The sequence below is a fragment of the Oryza brachyantha genome, chromosome 10 (genome assembly GCF_000231095.2).
Source record: "Oryza brachyantha chromosome 10, ObraRS2, whole genome shotgun sequence".
NCBI lineage: Eukaryota > Viridiplantae > Streptophyta > Magnoliopsida > Poales > Poaceae > Oryza > Oryza brachyantha.
This window is the reverse complement of record NC_023172.2, coordinates 9124877-9146957: the sequence shown is the minus strand read 5'-3', so window position 1 is coordinate 9146957 and position 22081 is coordinate 9124877. Positions and strand designations below refer to the sequence as shown.

At 42.6% G+C, this 22081-nt stretch overlaps 2 protein-coding genes across 2 annotated transcripts; both read right to left on the bottom strand.

The window, feature by feature from the left end:
- Positions 1-98: 98 nt before the first annotated feature.
- Positions 99-4740, bottom strand: LOC102701383 (GDSL esterase/lipase At1g28590-like). The gene is made up of 5 exons (XM_040528401.1): positions 4455-4740; positions 4089-4310; positions 992-1140; positions 604-883; positions 99-524 (listed from the first exon to the last, which is right to left on the bottom strand). Exons 1-5 carry the CDS (start codon positions 4738-4740, stop codon positions 235-237), a joined length of 1227 nt encoding a protein of 408 aa, XP_040384335.1. The 3' UTR covers positions 99-234.
- A 7661-nt stretch (positions 4741-12401) lies between these two features.
- Positions 12402-18565, bottom strand: LOC102701110 (GDSL esterase/lipase At1g28590-like). The gene is made up of 5 exons (XM_040527975.1): positions 17975-18565; positions 17607-17822; positions 13471-13619; positions 13067-13346; positions 12402-12978 (listed from the first exon to the last, which is right to left on the bottom strand). The coding sequence occupies exons 1-5, from the start codon at positions 18369-18371 to the stop codon at positions 12713-12715; spliced, it is 1308 nt and encodes a 435-aa protein (XP_040383909.1). The 5' UTR covers positions 18372-18565; the 3' UTR covers positions 12402-12712.
- Between the last annotated feature and the right edge of the window lie 3516 nt (positions 18566-22081).

Here is a 22081-nt window from a genome sequence, read left to right as displayed (position 1 = left end):
AAGTATTTTTTAAGTATTATCTGTATTTATATATATACTAATAAATTTAAATATTTATATAAATAATAAACATTAATATATAAATAAATCTAGCCATAACTAAAACGTTTTACGGTACGAATAGAGCAGTACATAGTGCTATAAATTTTTCCACGAAATTTACTTATCTTATTACCAAAGTATGGATTAGGTGAGAGCCGGCCGGGCTGCGCACGTGCTTGTCACCCAAACAGTTCACTGCACAGCCTCCCTGGTTTCTGTCACGTCGCCGGGTCCGGCGATCGCATTCTCGCCTGAACGCGACAGCGCCATGGACGACAGGGGCGGCAGCGAAGCTCCCCTCAGCATGGCGCGAGCCACGAACCTGTTCGCCGCCTCCGTGTAATGGATCCCGTCCCAGGACACGTACTCGGACGGGTCGCCGCACACCGTCGACGCCGGCGAGCCGCAGAACGCCGCGAAGTCGAAGTTGTACGCGTTGCCGCCGCCGCCGCAGCACGCCACCAGCGGCCTCTCGCCGAAACCTGCGCCATACATGCCATCGAGTTCGTTGTGAGATGAAGGCCGGATCGACTGCTTGGCTCGCATGTTCACTGTGCATACCGTGTTTGGCGGGAGAGGCGACGATGGCGGTTACGGGGCGGTAGTAGTCGGCGTAGTGGACGGCGACGGCGGGGAACGCGCGCCGGAGCTGCCGGAGCATGCGGATCAGCGCGCGGTTGTGCAGCTCGGCGAGGTGGTTGAACCGGGCGTCGCAGCCGGTCTCCGGGTCGTAGTCGCCGGCGGCGGCGTCTCCCGGGAACAGCGCGAGCAGCTGCGGCTCGCAGCCCAGCGGTATCATCCCGGTGACCACCACCGTTCTTGCTCCGGCGGCGATGGTGGCCTGCAGATCCATATACGACATCCGGATATTCATCAACTGATCGATGCATGGATGATTACATCTTTGCAAGATAATTGAGAGGGGATCGAGCTGAGAGCTCGAGCTTACGATCACGGCCGAACGGATGGCGCCGACGACGTCCGGCACCAAGGTCGCCGCCTGCTCGACGGTGTGGTTGCTCGCTAAGGCGAGGAAGTAGTCGTTGACTCCGATCTCTCCGAAGAAGAAGAGCGACGTCTCCAAGATCCTTCGCCGTCCTGTACGTGGAGGTGCATTTCGTCGCACGAGAGGTGGTTAGGTAGATAAATTTTCATGTTCTTAATAAAGTAATAAAATATACGCATATACTAAAATTTTACGGGTCCGCTCAGTCATCAGGTATTTAAAAATTTTAATTCCATCAATCAAATCCATTCATTATGATAATATGAAAGAATACACGTAAGTTAAAAAAAATCTCATACACGTCCTCCCCAGTCCCTCATGTATTACATGCGTGTTTGACAGACGAACAAAAAATCAAACATTAGCAAAAAAACATTTGATCAATAGTAAAAGTGAAATTTTACACAAGTGAGTAACTTATTAAGAAAATAAGAAAGCTCGGTAACAAAAGCATGATTAGTGATTTGAAATGATGAATTGCTAGTTTTCAATTATCTAATTTTTAATCGTGAGTTACATGATGATTTATATAGGGTGTCTGAAAGTGCATCTAGTTTCTAAACGAAGTTTTGGATGATTATGCTAGCCAAGCATGTGTACATTAATGAGTTATGATTGTAGAGAAGTTAAAGGGATAAAACTCAATTGAAGGATTACGCGACTCATTTGGAGCATGGGTGACCCGAAGCAACGGTTTTACGAAAACGAAGGCGTTCGAAGAAGTTTTTATTTTTCGTTTTGAGTCGTAGAAACTTCGTACTATTAAGAGGGGTCACCAGAAACTCAGCCTGCATCCAAAAGAGTGTCTAAGGTTAAGTCTAAGTTGAGCGGAGGCTGGTTGCTATTTTTCACAAGCAGCAGGGACCAGACGGTCCAGGCCCCTGTCCAGACAGTCCGATGGCTAGACGGTCCGGACCTTGGTCCGACCCCTGCTCTGAGTGAGTGAGCTAAGTGTCGGCCGGACGGTCCGGCTCCCGAGCCGAACATTCCGGTTAGTTTTTTTTTTCAACAGCTAAGTGACGTCTGCCAGCCTATATAAGGCCCTCTTTTGATCAAGCCGTTTGAGAGGCTTTCTATTCGAGTTCACTAGTTGCTAGGGTAAGTTTAGCACCTCTTAAGCTTCTCCACTAAACCAAAACACTTCCTAGAGAGCTTAATCGCTGGATCATGTCTTAGGTTTAGTGGTTAGGTTAGTAAGTGATCTTCGGCGTTGATGGATGCATGTGGAGTCAAGGTGACCTATTACTTTTGAAGGTTGATCTCCTAGACGGATATGTGTCTCCCGCGAGCCTCCAATCCATGTGGATCGCCTAGGAGCAAGTTTATAAATGTGGTTGCCTAACCTCCACAAGGAAAAAGGTAATAGTGTTAGTGGTTTCTTGTGCTTCTTCATAGAAGGCTACAGGGTAGAGTGGATTGTAACCTAGGGCTAGGCAAACCGCCTTGATCTTGACCTTGGTGGTCGATCAAAGGGGTTGCTAGTCCTTAGGTGTGAATCCGGAGACCCGTGTTAGCCTTGTATAGTAGGAGGAAGCCAAGAGAGGGAAATAATCGAGAGAGATCCCGCTCGCTGGAGCGCCTCAATGGAGAGTAGGATCCAAAGATCCGAACTTCGGGATAAATCTCTTGTGCCTTCACTTTGTGATTTCGGTGTTCTCTCTGTCCCTGTGACCTTCCTGAGTTTATTTTCTGCACACCATCACTACATGTTCCCAGGAACTTCACGGGAAAAGGAGACCTCCAGGTCTGCTGTTTCCACTAACCGGATAGTCTGGTGTTTTAACCCGGATGATCCGGCCCCTGTACTAACCGCTGCGATTTCGAAGAATTTTTCAGGACATCTATTCACCTCCCCTCTAGGCTATAAACGTATACTTAACGATAAATAAAATGATATAAAAATAATTAATAATTATTTAAATTTTTTAAATAAGACGAATACTTAAATATGTATAAAAAGTCAACGACGTCAAATATTTAGGGGCGGAGTAGTTCAAAAGGTTGATATTACAAAAGAAGGCATAGAACCAGAAAAACAAGACAACACATATGGCGAGTTCTTTTCGCTATACCGATCGAAGTATGAACCCTGCTTTGCCTCATCCGGTTGTTCCTTTTAATTTGTTTTTCTCCAATTCATTACAGCCGTCATGTCATCACAAGTCAGCTTTGCAATAGTTTGTAGTCGCGGGATATGCATCAGCACTTCATATCGTGATTTTCGTTTTCATGTATTTTTCGTATTTATTTATTTGACGATGTTGATTTTTAAATGTATATTTTACAATTTGTCTCACCCAAAATTTTTATATAATATGAAAAATTACAAATAATGCTTAAAGTATATTTAATGATAAAATGAAACATAATAAAGTAATTAATAATTATATGATATTTTAGTAAAACAAATAAAAAAACTTAAATCCAGAAGTTAACTATTAGGGAGAAATCTAACATGGGTGTTGGGTTTTGTGGGACTTAAACCTCCGTTGGATCCTCTTAGAAGATAAAAGGACGGGAGGAAGAAAAAAAAAAAGAAAAAGATGAAGACTAGGAGCACCCAAGGAGGAATAAGGCAATCAGTTTCTCTCTCACTTGGCTTAATCAGTTTCTGTCAACGGTGTTAAGGCCTTGTTTAGTTGCCAAATTTTTTTTAAAATAGTCACGTCGAACGTTTGACCAGATGTTGGAAGAGGTTTTTGGACACGAATAAAAAAACGAATTTCACAGCTCGCCTAGAAACCACGAGACGAATTTTTAAGCCTAATTAATGCATCATTAGCACATGTTGGTTGCTGTAATACTTATGGCTAATCATGCTATATTAGGCTCAAAAGATTCGTCTCATGATTTTTCCCATGACTATACAATTAGTTTTTATTTTTATCTATGTTTAATGCTTCATTTATATCTCCAAAGATGCGATGTGATATTTTTGAGAAAAGTTTTGGCTAGGTCTAAATAAAAAAATATATAGGAGGACGCTAATTATTTTTTTAAGAAAAAGGACGGCTTCTTGTGTCTCTCGTGTCACTTTTACCATTGTGGGAGGTGGTGGCAAGCAGCTGCAGGGCATCCTCGAACCAGAACGTCTGGTTGCTCATAGACACCGGCACCACCGACACGATGCCCCTGCTCCTGAGCAGCTCCGGCTCGAGCGCCGTCGCGCCGCCCACCGCGAAGTTCGTCCCGGGCAAGAAGTCTGCCGCCGTCTTGCCGGCGGCGAGGTACGGCGTCGGCTGCGGCACCCTCAGAGCCTCCACTGAAAAAAAAAACACAGCTCACGATCGATCGACGTACGACGAAGTCGCAGAGATTCAGGTCAGTGATTAGCCATAGCCATAGCTAGCTTCCGGTACGTTAATTAATTAGCTTGCTAATTAGTTAGTTTCTTCGAAGGTGTTACCGAGGAAGTCGACGACGAGGCGGCCGTCGGAGGAGCGGCCGGTGGGGCGGTGGAAGTAGGTCATCCCGTACGGCGGGCTGCTGGAGGGCCCGCCGGCGGTGGCCGGGAGGATGGCGTTGTTGCCGGTGTCAGTCAGCGAGTTGCCGAAGCAGAAGACGCGGGCGTACCGCGCCTCGCCGCCGCCGCCGCCGGCGTTCTCCGGCGACATGGAGGCGGCGGCGGCGGCATGCTCTCCGGCAACAAGCACGCGGAGGAGCACGGCGAGCAGGCGTTGCAGCAGCGCCATGGATTTGGCCACGTAGGCGTGCGTGCGTGTGGTACGTAGCTAGCTCCGGTTGCTGCGTGGTGTGTGGGTATGATCGAGTTGGATGCATGTGTGTATTTGTAGACTTGAGCATGCCGGGCGGGAATCCGTGTGTATCATGCACGCGCGATCAAAAGGGTCGAGCGATATTATTTTACGGAAATAGTCTTAACACTAGAACCCACATCTACCACGGGTCATCTATATACATTTACATTCATTAGCACGTAAATAAAACAATAATAGAAAATCTTATAACGTGGAACGCAGGGTATACATAGTAGAAAACACCCGTTAATGATAACTAACTATCTACGACGACTCTTAAAATACGAGTTGTAATGACTCATAAATACTAGTCACTACGGATATAACACGCTAGTTATCTGTAACAACTGGTTATTTAAGAATAGTTACAGATAATTTGAGAGCGTTTGAAATGGATTAATCTTTTGGAACCAATACACACAACATACACCAATAAACATCAATTAGTACAAGTACGGTAGTGGTTGCTCTAGCCCCATCTCTAGCTCCGGCGATCGTTTCTCCCTCCAATCCACAATGTCAAGCTTGCTCGCTCCTAGCTCTGGAGGCATGGAGTGGAACCTCTCCTCGAATCGCTCGACAAGTACGACATCAATGGATCTAGAGTCGACGACTGCCGGAAAGGACCATGTAGACACCACTGGCCCACCACCTCCGTAAACCCCTTCCATTGCACTTGCCACCACAATGGTGGTTGCCTAGGGTTGACACCGGGGTCAGGATGGACAAAAACGGCCTTGGTCCGGACCCTGAATTCCATCCCCGACACGTACCGGCTCCGAAATCAAGAACGAGGAAAAATTCCTCCTTGGCCCCGACCCCGACATTGCCTCCTCGGATCCCTGCGGGTTCCCCGCGAGTACAAAGCCACCTGGCCCTGCCCCCGACCAAACCTGGGGCCTCGGCCCTGACTCCTCGCGAGGCGAAAATGTCCCCATGGGGGAATTTGCCAACCCTATGGTCGCCTAGTCCTAGGAGGCAGATTTGGTGGTAGAACCGAGTCTCCATGCAAATGTCGATGAAGGGGAGTCCAGGCAGATCACTCTAGCACAACAGCAGATTAGTAAAGCCCTGTTTAGTTTCCAAAGTTTTTTTTCCAAAAACATCACATCGAATTTTTGGACACCTAAATAAAACATTAAATATAGATGAACCAAAAAACTAATTGCACAGTTACGAAAGAAATCTTAAGACGAATCTTTTAAGCTTAATTAGTCCATGATTAGCCATAAGTGCTACAGTAACCAATATGTGCTAATGACGGATTAATTAGGCTCAAAAGATTCGTCTCATGGTTTATAGGCTAGTCGTAAAATTCGTTTTTTCATTCGTGCCCAAAAACCCTTTCCGACATCCGGTCAAACATTTGACGTGACACTTCTCTCAAAAATTTTCTTAATCTAAACACCCCTAACGCCTTGTTTAGTTCTAAAAAAATTCCAAAAACATCGCATCAAATTTTTGGACACCTAGATAAAGCATTAAACATAGATGAACCAAAAAACTAATTACACAGTTATGTAAAAAAGTTTGAGACGAACCTTTTAAGCCTAATTAGTCCATGATTAGCCATATGTTCTACAGTAACCAACATGTGCTAATGACGGATTAATTAGGCTCAAAAAATTCGTCTCACGGTTTGTAGGCTAGTCGTGAAATTCGTTTTTTTATTCGTGTCCGAAAACCCCAACCGACATCCGGTCAAACATTTTACCTTACACTTCTCTTAAAAATTTTCTCAATCTAATCATCACCTTTGTATCTCGAATGTTGATGCAGTTACGCCTCGGCCTCGCGCTCCAAGCACTTGCTGATGCCACCTCCGACTGAGAGTGTCCATGCAACTACCACCACGACCTTGACCTCCCATGTGCCCGTCGACACTGTCTCCACCTCCCGAGCGTTAATAATGTCTCTACCTCCGCCTCCTTGCCGGTTGGCCTCCTCGAGGCGAGGGATCAATGGATCCATTGGCAACTATTTTTTTTTACTTGGATTGTTTCCTATATATCACTAACAATGTATCATTTAGAGCTGTTACATATGTGAAATATCTGTGACATTTGACGTCGAGGATACGTTACCGAGAAGGGTTTGTATTTGTGACCATGAGGTTGGCATGGTTGACAGCCGTTACAAATGTGTTGTTCTCTAGTAGTGTGTGATATGGTTAGCAATTTCTCATGTTTATAAATTAAACTATTCACTACAAATAAGTTAAACTATTCAGGCCACTTTCGTTGCCCCCTCCAAGTTAATTAACGTATCCCCTCGTTTTTCACGCGTACGATTTCCGAAGTGCTAAACGGTGTATTTTTTTTGCAAAAATTTTCTATAGAAAATTCATTTAAAAAAATTATATTAATCTATTTTATTTTTTAATAATTAATTAGTCATATACTAATCTATTACTACGTTTTCCATGCCAGAGATAAGTTAACTTATACCCCATACCAAACACGGCCTCAGGCCGTGTTCGTCCGTCCCTCTTAGATAACTTACCACCCTCGTTTTTTGAACTACTAAACGGTATAATTTTTACAAAAATTTTCTATAGAAAAGTTGTTTTAAAAAACTATATTAATCTATTTTATATTTTTTTAATAATTAATTAATCATATATTAATGTAGTACTACGTTTTCCTCACCGGGATAAGTTAACTTATCCCCGTCCAAACGAACGAGGCCTCAGTGGTAGTTTTAACCTTGACTAAAATCAGAAAAAAAAATTTCGTATATTGCAAGAAACGAAAGCAGTCGGGAAGTGTCACGGTCACACACGATCGGGATCAGGTATTATATCGGCGCACGAATCACGTGCTAGTATGGATAGAGCGAGAGTTCCATGCTGAGATTCGATCGATCGATCAGGGCGGTCGCTAACCAAACCCAACAGCCAACCGTGACACATGTAATCGAGGCTCAGATCAATTATTAATTGCCACTTGCCACACTGTACCACTGTACGATCGAGTCGAGTGACAGTAGATAGATGTCGGCTCCTGCACTGCATTCATCGCCCACGTTGAACGCAGGTTTGCCTGATGCCGATTGCTATTCAATGTGGACGCCTTTGAAAATTTTGTCCAACTTTTAATTACATTTAAGAAAAGAATTTAAAAAATTGCAATAGGGTACGTATATACTATATATTAAAAGAATAGGGTTAATTAGATACATGCTATTATAAAAATATCACTTTAAAAATATGCCGTTACAATTCCGCTAATTATAAATATGCCATTACAATTCTTTCTCCTTCACGAACATGTCATTATCTATGTTTTAGAGACCGCTGGACCCACATATAGATCCGTATCACCTGAAATGCCCTTGTCGATTCCTCACTGATATGTGGGCCCTCTCTCACTGACGCAGGCAAAGTCGACGGCGATGAGCGAGTCAACGGCGTCGTCCGACGGATATATCGATCGAGTCGACGGCGGAGGGCAGCCGGAGTACGTCGACGGTCGAGTGAACGGTGGCAGGTGGCCGGCGCGGGGAAAGGAAGAGTCGACGACTTGATAGCGGAGAGTGGTCGGCGCGGCACGGCGCCGTCTCCTGTTCCCCGTATCGCCTCCCTTGTCAAAGACACAGAGGGTTCTCCCTCGATGACGAGATGGCTGCCGGCCTCGATGCCTCGGAGAAGGAGGACGCGGGAGGAGGTACAACTCTAAGCCCAGGGACTTTGTCATCAGGGTGGTGGTCTCCGGCACTGAAGCACGCCTCGACGTCGTCTGCGGGCACCAACCGTCTTGCCATGCTCCTCACGCTCGACCGATCTGAGCCTCCCACCTTCGCTGAGGCAGCTTCGCCTCGGCCGGGGAGCGTTGGGGTCGTGGCGAGCCCCACCGCCAGTGAGGATGCCCGGAAGCAGCAGCCCGGGGTACGACGCTAGCAACTAGTCGCTGCTGTCGACAAGGCAACTCTTCCGGCGCCGACCACCTCGCCATGCTCCTCAACGGCAGAGGGTGGCCGGAGAAAGAAGGAGATGGACAAAAAACGTGATGGGCTGTTGGACGATTCCAACTTTGTAAAATTCCAGTGGCATGTAGCCGATATTATAAATAGTAATAGTATTTTTTTAATTGAGCAAATTTACAATAGAATAGATCTAATCGACCCATAAAACAAGCCCATGTTAGCTTAGCCCTGACACAAGTTAGGTTACCACAGCCTCCAAATTCAAAGTTAGCCGTAGTCCTAACGTAAGTATTGGACTATAGTAGTTGCAGGTAAAAAAAATATTAAGTTTAGAAAACAAAAAGGAACAAGTTTTTAAAATCGTCATTTTAAGTTCTTAAGGAAAATTTTAAACAAGTTCTACCATTTTTCCAAACCTGCAAGGGAAAGATTCAACATACCTCTCCATATGGACAACATTTTAATCCCATCAACCGTGGAGACTTTATTCAATGCAGCATGCATTTGGTGTGTCCTCTCTCCCCTCTCTTCTCACGTGATGGATGTTCTCATGTGTCTATTTTCCAAACTATATGTTTTTTACGAAAATTTTCTATAGGAGGAAAGTTGTTTTAAAATATCATGTTAGTTTATTTTTTAAATTTTTTATATTTAATAATTAATTAATCATATACTAATCTATTATTATGTTTTTCGCGTGGGATAACTTACCCTAAAACTACGTAAGCTGAACGCGGCTGATGTAGTTAGCACATCTGTCCGCTTCTTCCAATATAGTGCCGCGTGATCACATCAGGATTCAATGTTTTATTCTTATTCTACCTTACCAATTCATTCCCAATCTTATGATTCTATCTCATTTCAGCACACGGGCATGCTATTAGTAAATCATGTAATAGTGATGTCATAAGTGTATACTTTTATTATTAGAGTTTAAATGCTAATACTCACAATATTCCATATACACACGTGCATTTTTAGTGGGTTTTTTTGTGAGGCTAGAAATTTGTTGCTGGTCTCTTTATTTACGGAGACATGTCACATGTGTTACGAAACGCGTCTCGCTATCACTGTGTAAGCGTGGTGTATATATGTAGTAATGTGTGTATATGTGCCTTCTATAATCAAATAAAAATAGGGTTAATTAGATCCATGCCATTATAAATTTACTAGTTTTAAAATATACCATTACTATTTAACAAATTATAAGAATGCCATTATAATTTCAGAACTATTAGAAATATGCCACTCCATACCCTTTAACTGTATTTTTTAAAAAAATTTGGACCATATTGCCCCTATACTGTTCGCTGTGCCCTTAATATGTGCAAAGGGCAATATGGTCCAAGAATGACATATTTAAAATAGTTCTAAAATTATAATGGCATCTTTACAATTTGTCAAATAGTAATGACATATTTCAAAACTGGCAAATTTATAATGGCATGAATCTAATTAACCCATAAAAGTAAGGGAGAATCCGAAGGTGAGTGAAAAAGAATACGAAGAAGATCTTGGAAGTGAATGATTAATTGAATAACTATGTTGACTTGAAAAGCATATCAATATTATTTCTAAAGTAACTTTTCTAAAATTTTTTTTGCAAGAACACACTGTTTACCGACTTGAAAAGCATGCTTATAAGAAAGGAGAAGACTTTTCATCCTTTCCGCTATAAATAAACGTGGTCTACGAGCCATTTTTCATTGAGACATAAGCTACTCCATCTGTTTTATATCCTAAGATGTTTTGGCTATATATATAGAGCAACACTAATATGTACACCCCCTTAGTATAAGCTATTTTACACCCCCTCCCTTTTAAGGTTTCCTAAGGCCTATCCCAACTCCCATCCCTTTTCTTAGGCCCAAAAATCATCCCCACCTCAATTAAAGGTTGGTCAAAGAGTTTCCCTCGTGGATCAACTCCCTTAGAGAAAGTTTAATAGTATAGCCAACTACTAGCTCCAATTTATTTATAGTTAATCTAATAGCCAACTCATACAATAGTTACCTATAAAACATCAATATATGGTCTCACAGGTCATACACACATTTTGTCTTGGAGCCCATGTGTAGCTGGCAATATATTTGTAGCTCACCTCTCTTCTCTCTCCCCTCTTATCTCTTTAAAACATACTTATAGTTGGCTTATAGTCTGCTGTTGTACCTGCTCTTATGAGCTTCCCCTCGTGCTTATCTAAGACCCTCTCTCGTCTCACAGGAATTTTGTAGTAACACGAAGGTAAAAATACAGTAACACGACAACTAATTCACAGTAACAACGTTAAAACATATCCATGAGGGATCTACTTTTTTAAAACACTTTTTTTTTCTAACAACGTGGTACAAACGTTTTTAAAAAATAATATATGAGGTGAGAGATAAAGTTGTTTAAAGTTAGAAATCTTAAGAAATATCTATAGGATTTGTATTAGTATACACTAATGCGCTATGGTAATAGCTGCAATAACGCTATAACGTCATGTTACTGTAAAATATGTGAATTGTATAGTAATATAAGTACAGTAACATGTGCATTGTTACTGTATAATTACAGTAACGTCATGATACAAGTATAGTAGCATTATGATCGAAGTGCAGTAATACGAGGTGTGACTGCATACTATTGCTATAATACAACTAATACATGTGAGAGAGCTAAAATGTTGTATTTTCAATCTTTAGAGAGCAATATCTCATGTGTCTTATATTATTTTAAAAATCACTTTCACTATAGTGGTTAAAAAATTGTGATTTAAAAATCTAGATCTGTCGTGGTGTTGTTACTGCATTTTATAAAACATGTTACTGTATTTTGTCTTCGTGTTACTACACTTTTCACATAGACGAGACTGGACAAAGGTGGGGTGAGGAGTAAGCTCAGATGATGGGTTTGAGCGGCAGGAGGTTTGACCAGGTCAGGAGAGAGCTTTTGGGCCCTTTGAAGAAGGTGGGAGGTGGGTTTAGGCCTTGTGAGAGGAGGGCATGTAATAGTTTATTCTAAGGGGTGCATATTAGAGGAAGCCTCGATCCTACTACCAATTGTAGCTACCCCTTCACGTCTAAAGTACAGAAATACTTTCATACGTATTTCTAAATTTATTAATCCATACGATGCTACAAAGTCAGAACCAGTAGTAACCAAATTGTCTACACAGTACAGTTTGTTTTTTGTTTTATGGGTGTGGCCTACTTGTCATGTAACCGTGTGGTTAATGTGATAGGAAACAATGTGTCGTCCTGTAAAAACTTACCGTCTATGTTTAGAAATACAAGTATTTAAGTTATTTAGTGGAGATTAAGGTAAATAAGAAAAATACATTGGTTTACTAAATAAATATAACATGAATGGCGGTGAGAAATTGGTCCAAGGAAAGATGAGAATAAATTTAAATAGAAAACAATTGACGGGACGATTGCTACCGTGAACTAAGCAATCAATGAGGCAAATAGTACCGTGAAAGTGCTTGAAATTCCAGTATTATGTAGAAAGAACTAAATCATAGAAACCACTATTTTTTTTTAAAACAGTTGCATGCAAACTGTATATATAGTTATGCGATATTCCCCCGGTTCCTAATATAAGTGTTTTTAGTATCAATCATATGGATGCTAATAAATTTAGATATATATATAAACAATATACATTAATATGTAAATAAATCCAACGATAACCAAAAATATTTTACAATACGAACAGATAGGAGCACATAGTGGCTATAATTTTTCTCCAAAATTTACTTCTCTTTACGAAAGTAGGGATTAGAGAAGGCCCCTGCGTCACCAGGGGCGGTACTACGCCCAGGACAGTTATGGCAGGAGCCCTAGGCCTAGGTCCGTAATCCCTTTAAAATTATACAAAATTAACGTATAAATTTAAAAAATAGTTAACACTAGCTTAGCCCTCCTTTTTAAAGTTTTTTTTTATTCGGTCATGCTTGTCACCCAAACAGTTCACTGCACAGCCTCCCTGGTTTCTGTCACGTGGCCGCGGGTCCGGCGATCGCATTCTCGCCTGAACGCGACAGCGCCATGGACAGGGGCGGCAGCGAAGCTCCCCTCAGCATGGCGCGAGCCACGAACCTGTTCGCCGCCTCCGTGTAATGGGTCCCGTCCCAGGACACGTACTCGGACGGGTCGCCGCACACCGTCGACGCCGGCGTGCCGCAGAACGCCGCGAAGTCGAAGTTGTACGCGTTGCCGCCGCCGCCGCCGCAGCACGCCGCCAGCGGCCTCTCGCCGAAACCTGCGCCATACATGCCATCGAGTTCGTTGTGAGATGAAGGCCGGCCGGATCGATTGCTTGGCTCGCATGCCCGGCCCACTGTGTGTACCGTGTTTGGCGGGAGAGGCGACGATGGCGGTGACGGGGCGGTAGTAGTCGGCGTAGTGGACGGCGACGGCGGGGAACGCGCGCCGGAGCTGCCGGAGCATGCGGATCAGCGCGCGGTTGTGCAGCTCGGCGAGGTGGTTGAACCGGGAGTCGCATCCCGTCTCCGGGTCGTAGTCGCCGGCGGCGGCGTCTCCCGCGGACAGGGCGAGCACCGACGGCTCGCAGCCCAGCGGTATCATCCCGGTGACCACCACCGTTCTTGCTCCGGCGGCGATGGTGGCCTGCATGTGCATATACGACGTCCGGATTCATCAATGGATGATTACATCTTTGAAAGGTCAGGTTTTGGACGATCGATCTTTGCAAGCTAATTGAGAGGGGATCGAGCTGAGAGCTCGAGCTTACGATCACGGCCGAACGGATGGCGCCGACGATGTCCGGCACCAAGGTCGCCGCCCGCTCGACGGTGTAGTTGCTCTCGAAGGCGAGGAAGTAGTCGTTGACTCCGATCTCTCCGAAGAAGAAGAGCGACGTCTCCAAGATCCTGCGCCTTCCTGTGGAGGTGCATTTCGTCGCACGAGAGGTGGTTAGGTAGATAAACTTTTCATGTTCTTAATAAAGTAAACAAATATCCCAATATACTAAAATTTTACACTAGTGGTACTCTCTTCAAACTTTTTTGTATTTATGACGTTGGCTAGTTCTCTGCGTTATACATTAGCACATGGAAGCACATGGAGGGAGTAACTTCTTAAGAAAGTGAGAAAGCTTAGTAACAACTAACAAAAGCATGATTAGTGATTTGAAATGATGAATTGCGAGTTTTCAATTACCTAATTTTTAATCGTGAGTTACATGATAATTTATACAGGGCGTCAACTAAACTCGCTGGTAGTACCTAAGGATGGCAATCGGTCGGGTCGGGTACAGGCGTAGCACGAATATGCCCGACCCGATACCCGTCCATAAATACCCGACCCGTACCAGAATTGCTTAGCGGACAAAATATTATATCCATTCCTATGCCTGGCGTACCTGGTGGGTATTTTGAAATAAATATATCTTTAATTCCTTATCCAATATACATTACCAAAAAAATAGTAAAAAAAACTATGAACTCTAAATTACATAGAAGAAGAACAATGATATCAAAATCATATTATCACACTTAAAAATAGTGAACTACTAACTAACCATAGTATCACAATGAAATATTGTTAATATAAAAATTTGATAAAATTCCTTATTGGATTCGGATAAGAAAATGTACAATCGGCGATAGAATTTTTTATCCGGAAGATTTCAAATTCAACTGGGAATCGTGAAGACCAAGACTTGGCGGCGTAATTTTATCTACTAGTTAGAGTTAGTTAGGATTTTATCTCTCAGAGATTAGAGTCCGATCAGGACTTGTTTGTTTTCTTTTATCTATTAGAATCTGTGTCGTATTCAATAGAAATTAGAGATAGAGTTTATTATTTCTTTTTATCTATTAGGAGTCGTGTGTTGTATTCGACATGGACTACTATACACCTCAGGGTATAAATATGTGTGACTCGGGTCATTGTAAATGGTCTACATCAATCAATAGATCAACTACTCTCGGCGCATCGCCACCCTCTTCCGAGGTTTCAACTCACGCGGAACTTGGCACCTGACGCGGGGCTGCATCGCTTTGATCTCCGGCGGAGGGGTAAGTCCTACGTTCTGCCGGGCCACGGTAATCGCATCAGCTAGACTAGAACTGTCTCAATTAGGTACAATCTTCTAATCTAGCTGTGAGATTGCTAGTTATCGTATCAGTTTTAGCTTAGATCACTTTCGTGTTTTGAGTTGATCTGGTCGACCACTTTGGACGATCTATGTTGGTTTGATATTTGTTATTTGACATATTCAATCTAGTACCGTGTCAGTTCGGTCCGATCTAGTAGATTGTGTTTATCAGATAGTTTATATCAGATCAATGTATTTTGCTCACTGTTTTATCGGAGTACCAACCGATAAATTATCAGTCATCAGCTCATTAGCTTGATAACAATCTAGATCTGTTTAGTATCTAGCCTGACATTACTAGGCGTAATCTCGAACTGTCTCGGTTGGGTCCGATCTTCTATGATTATTCTTGGTAATCTAGGCCAGGTACTTTATTGATCTTGGTTGTTTGTCCGCCGTCTATAGCCGATGATTTTTGCCGGTCTACATGCTTATCATATTTACATCAATAGAGTAGTTGATTGCCTTATTGCATTATTTTTATACCAATAGGCTTGATTTAGTTAGATCGACAGTTATTTATGTTGCATGGGCTTATGAGAATCATACGTAAATTGGGTTCAGCACATGATTCATTGTTTATTCCAAGTAATTCGTCGGTTTATCTATTAGCCCTATCGATCTTCATGTTTCCTATAATCATATCGTGCTCGACTGCATACTGTCTTGGTTAAGGACAATCTCTGTCCGTCTAGTTCGATCTGGTTATAGGGGCTCGTCCGATCGACTAAGATTAATAAGTAACTTGGCGGATTACGTTGGTCTAATATTTAATTCAAGTCTATTTCTGTCAAATTTCGAGCCGATCCAAGCTTTTTACAGCTGATCGTTTATCCTATCGGCTAACCGCTGCTACGCCAACATCCAATCGACTGGATTATTGGTCACCTATCGGCTTGATAGCCGATCGGCTTGTTTTACTGTTTATGTCTTGTCAGTTGCAAGATCAAACTGACTGGCACGCCCGCGCACCTTTTAAGAATTAGGTCCTACACTGGAGCTGTCTAAGATTGACTCCTAAGCCTTCGTGTGTGATCGTTAATTGTCATTTTCAGCGTCAACAAATATATATGGTTTTTATTATGGGTCAATTGAGGGAAAATATATTCGGGTCGGGCGCTCGTTACCCACGGGTAAAAGTTAAAACCCAGCCACTACACATTAGGTAGTCGAGTCGCGGGCGGGTACGCCAACGGACAAAAAATTGAGCCCATACCCATACCCGTTGGGTTGGGTACCCACAGGTACCCATACCCATCGGTAAAATTGTCATCCCTAGTAGTACTTCTATTCTAAAATATAAGTATTTTTAGTTTATCTAATATAGATAAATGAGATATCAAAAGATTCATTTCTAGTCAATTTTTGTGGTTACTTTTTTAATTTGAAATTGATTACATTCTCTTTCTAGGCATTTAATTGGTTGTGAAATCAATGAATCAATATAGAAATGCTTATATTACGATACAAAATTTGAACCGTAAATTTGGTTATATTTTGGGACGGATAGAGTATATATAAAATGTAAACTTTATATAGTACAAATAAACTATAAATTATTTGTTTCTTTACTTTTTAGTTGTAATTAAATTACAAGCATTTTTATGTTTATATAGACAATAAATTCGTCCCCTAGCGATGCGGACAAGCAACAAAATATCTTTTTAATTTTGATTATTATTGTTGATAAATACGAAACAAAATCAGAGAATTGATAAATACGACCTCCGTCCCATAATAACTTCATTTTTCTTTTTTTCGTGTTCAATGTTTGACCATTCGTCTTATTTGAAAGTTTTGTATAAAAACTTAAAAAATTAGTCACGCATAAATTACTATTCATATTTTATCATCTAGTAAGAATAAAAATATTAATCACAAAAACATTTTAAATAAGACGAAGAGTCAAAACATTATAACAAAAAACTGAAAAATGATCTTATTTCGGAACGGAAGCAGTAGTATTGAATAAGAAAAACCACAGTAAGTTGTAACAAGAAAAAGATACATAAGATAGCTTACCCAGCCCAGGGTCGGCGGTCCTGCTCCCCTAATATACCTTAGAATCATAGTCAGTCCCCGGTTTCCCATGCATGTCCCTAGTACAAAATCACGTACCTTTTTTTTCCAAGGACACGTTTTGGCCGAAACATGCTTGCCGCTAGGTCTCCGTTGTGCATCAGGACTTATACACCAACATTACAGCGGTCATGTACTCATATGTCATCACAAGTCAACTTTGCAATAGTTTTGTAGTTGCGGGATATGCATCAGTACTTCATATCGTGATTTTCATTTTCATGTCCTTCCTCTCGTATTTATTTACTTAGTGACGCTGACTTTGAAATGTATATTTTACCATTCATCTCACCCAAAACTTTTATACAATATGAAAAATTATAAATAATGTTTAAAGTATATTTAATGATAAAATGAACCATAATAAAGGAATTAATAATTATGTGATTTTTTAAGTAAAACAAATAATAAAACTCGAATCTAGAAGTCAACTGTTAGGGATAAATCTAAGACGGGTACGAAAGGGTTAAACCTCTTGTCCGTTAGATCCTCTTAGAAGATAAGAGGACAGGAGGAAGGTAAAAAAAAAAAAAGATGAAGAGCAGGGGCCGCCCAAGAAGAAATAAGACAATCAGCCTCTCTCTCACCGGATGAGTTTCTATTAACGGTGTTAAATAAAAAAAAAGTACGCTAATTATTTTTTTAAAGAAAAAAAAGACGGCTTCTTGTCTCTCTTGTGTCACTTTTACCATCGGGGGAGGTGGCAAGAAGCTGCAGGACATCCTCGAACCAGAACGTCTGGTTGCTCATAGACACCGTCACCACCGACACGATGCCCCTGCTGCTGAGCAGCTCCGGCTCGAGCGCCGTCGCGCCGGCCACCGCGAAGTTCGTCCCGGGCAAGAAGTCCGCCGCCGTCTTGCCGGCGAGGTACGGCGTCGGCTGCGGCACCCTCAGCGCCTCCACTGAAAAAAAAAACACAGCTCACGATCGATCGACGGACGACGACGTCGCAGAGATTCAGGTCAGTGATTAGCCATAGCCATAGCTAGCTTCCGGTACGTTAATTAATTAGCTAGCTTGTTAGTTAGTTAGTTTCTTCGAAGGTGCATGTTACCGAGGAAGTCGACGACGAGGCGGCCGTCGGAGGAGCGGCCGGTGGGGCGGTGGAAGTAGGTCATCCCGTACGGCGGGCTGCTGGAGGGCCCGCCGGCGGTGGCCGGGAGGATGGCGTTGTTGCCGGTGTCAGTCAGCGAGTTGCCGAAGCAGAAGACGCGGGCGTACCGCGCCTCGCCGCCGCCGCCACCGGCGTTCTCCGGCGACGTGGAGGCGGCGGCGGCGGCATGCTCTCCGGCAACAAGCACGCGGAGGAGCACGGCGAGCAGGCGTTGCAGCAGCGCCATGGATTGGCCACGTAGGCGTGCGTGCGTGTGGTACGTAGCTAGCTCCGGTTGCTGCGTGGTGTGTGGGTGTGATCGAGTTGGATGCATGTGTGTATTTGTAGACTTGAGCATGCCGGGCGGGAATCCGTGTGTATCATGCACGTGCGATCAAAAGGGTCGAGCGATATTATTTTACGGAAATAGTCTTAACACTAGAACCCCACATGCATCTACCAAGGGTCATCTGTAAACGGTTTTAAAGGCCGGCCCGTTCCGGTTACTACACCTGTAACAACTGTTTATATTAACCATTAAAAATGTATGTAGCGGCAAACACTCGTCAATGATACTCTGGGATGGAACCAAAAATTTACGAAGCCTAAAGCTCACTAATAAAATATAAAACTTTTAAATAAATTTTAGCTAGAAGTGGTAAATTCCCAATGCATTTTTGTGGTCCCCACGCCTGGTACCATCCCTGATTGATACTAACTGTATATGTCTCTTAAAATACGAGTCGTAACGGCTCATAAATACCAGCCACTGCAGATGCAACATGTTGGTTATCTGTAATGACTCCTTATTTGAGAACCGTTACATATAACTTTAGAATATGTATAATAGAACGAACTTTTGAAACTGATATAGACAATACACGTTAGTAAACATCAATTAGTAGCTTGTACGATGACGGTGTCTCCATCCCCCATCACTAGTTTGGGCGATCGTTCCTCCCTAGGAATGGCAATGGTTCTCTGTCAGATGATTCCGCACAGGGAATTCTGCCATTAGGAGGCGGGATGATATAAATTATGTCTCCATGGAGGATTAAATGAAGCCAAAAGAGTCCCATCGGGTCTGACGGGTTCGGGTATGGTTAACCATCCCTTGTACCCGCTACCTGTGGAGACCCGAAAATATATGTGTGCACTCAGCCTGGCCATATGGCCATAAAATCCAGCCCAATATCCAAAGTATATAAGCAAATTATCGGAAGAAACCCTAGTTTCTGCTCTCATTCTCATCCTTCTCCGTCTCTCTCTCCAGTCTCTTCTATGTAGCCATCGCTGCCGACCGCCGGCCCCGTGGACGTCGCCTCTGTCGATCCTGTGGACGACACTGCAGTCGGCCCCTTCGACCCCATGGACAACGACACCGCCGGCCTCATGGGCGACGTCACTGCCTGTCAGCCCGACGCCGCTGACCGCCGGCCCTGTGGACGTCGCCGCCTCCGTCAATCCCATGGACGACGCCGCCACCGGGGAATCTAGGATAAATTCACGGTGATGGAGGCTCCATGGGAAAAAGTTCCCCGCACGGGTATAGTGATGGGGAAAGATGTTACCCCATTGCATTTCACGGGGACGGGGACGGGGAAAGTTCTCCTTCGCGGGGACGGGTCTGATGGGGTAACCTCCGACGGGGAATTCCTCGTTGCTATCTCTATTTCTCCCTCCCCGTTCATAATATCAAGCCTCATCGCCCCTACCTCTGTTGGTATGGACTGGTTCCTCTTCTATCGTCGCTCGACAAGTATGACACCAGTGGATCTAGTCAGTGTCTCCTAAAAGGACCACGCATACACTACTTGCCCGCCACCTCCATGCACCCTTTTGTTGCAATTTACTAGCGGATCACATGCCTAAACCTCACCCTCCAAGCACATGTCAACAAATGTTGACCTTGCGTCATGAGTGTTGGCAAAATTGCCGCCTCGACTCACACTCGTTGGCGCCACCTCCGCCATAGTGTCGATGCAATTGCAACCTTGACCTTCATGCACCTGTTGACACCGCCTCCACCTCCATAGCATTGATGATGTCGCTGTCTCCGCCTATCTTTGCCTGCTGTCCTCCTCGAGGACAGGGATCGATGGGTCCATTGCCCATTTGTTTTGCTTAGATTGTTTCCTATCACTAACAACTTTTCATTTGGAATTGTTTACAGATGTGAAATATCAACTTATCATTTAGAGTTGTTTACAGATGTGAAATATCTATGGCATTTGAGGTCGAGGATCTGTTACTAATGAGGGTTCATGTGTGTGTGACCGTGAGGTTGGAACGGTTGACTGATGATATGTTTGGTTGCAAGGTTTTTTGGGTTAGGTCAGAGTCATTCTATTTTTATGGATATTTGGTTCATAGATGAGATGAGATGAGATGTGATGAACCCGGATAGATAATATTTCCTTAGATCCGGGATAAGATGATCCGTAAAAAATGACTAGACGACTCCGTCCCACTTTGTCTACGATATACCTGGGATCATCTTTATTTGTATTATCTAATTTTTGGTAAAATGACATACACAATAGATTATTATTTGGTCTATTATAATTTAAAATAGCAGGTAATTTAGATATTACTTCATTAATATTAATACAAATATGATGGGTTATTTTTTAAATATAAATAAAACTTATTGTTTTATTTGAACTATCATTGTGAAGGCAACATCATCAACACACTATGGGAAGTTAACCACATCAAGTCATTACACATCCATCCCTCCATCCAAACATGTCGCATGCTCACTCCATCCCATTCTATTATTCCTCTATCTAAAAAAAAACAGACCTCAACTCATTCCTTCAACCCATCTCTTGAACCAAACAAAAAAAATTATAACTAACCTATCTCATGATTTTGGATTGGCTCTAAACCATCGTAACTAGTCCACAGAATAAACATATTCTAAGCCATTACAGATGTGTGTTTGATATGCTTAGCAATTTCTCATGCATGTTTATAAATTAAAGTATTTAATTACTAATGTATTAACAAATTAAATTATTCCAGTGGATGTGTTTTAACCATGACCAAAATTAGAAGAAATAAAAAGTAAATTTCGTATATTGCAAGAAACGAAAACATTCGGAAAGAGTGTCACGGTCACACACGATCCGATCGATCAGGTATTATATCGGCGCACGAATCACGTGCCAGTATGGCTAGAGCGAGATTTCCATGCTGAGATTCGATCAGAAGGCCACTAGCTAACCAAACCCAACACCAACCGTGACACATGTGGATTAGTATTACCTCCGTCCCATAATAATTTTATTTTTCGTTTTTTCGTGTCCACGTTTGTCCATTCGTCTTATTTAAAAATTTTATACAAAAACTTAAAAAAATTAGTCACGCATAAAGTACTATTCATATTTTACCATCTAGTAAGAATAAAAATATTAATCGCAAAAAATTTCAAATAAGACGAAAAGTCAAAATATTGTAAAAAAACTAAAAAATGATTTTATTTCAGGGCGAAGGTATTATAGTTGAGGCTCGATCAGATCAATTATTGATTTCCAGTTGCCACACTGTGCCACTGTACGATCGAGTTGGGATAATGAACGGGGGTTTGCCTGATGACGATTGCTATTGAATGGACGCCTTTGAAAATTTTGTCCAACCTTTAATTACATTTAAGAAAAAAATATAGAAATAATGCAATAGGGTGCATACTGAGTAAGAATATACATCCGAACTGACACAACACCATTCGGATTATTCCTGGTTCTTGGTTTGAGATGTGTATATTTCTGGTTTCATATGTGACATGGGGTTCCTAGGGTCCTATTAGGTTTGAACTAGTTCTTGGTATTTGATGTTCCATGCGCTTCATGTGGGTGGCCAGGTGGAGGGAGCACTCGAGCTCGATGCACGCATCGGCATTGAACCAACTGCTTTTTTTATTAATTCTTGTGACCTTATCAGTGTTGGTTCTCATATATGGCATAAATAGGTTGTGCTCATCCGTATTGAAAATTCGTGCAAGATCAATACCCAACACTGATGAGGGTTAATAACATGCACGAATGCCTCTTCTATGGTAGTGCT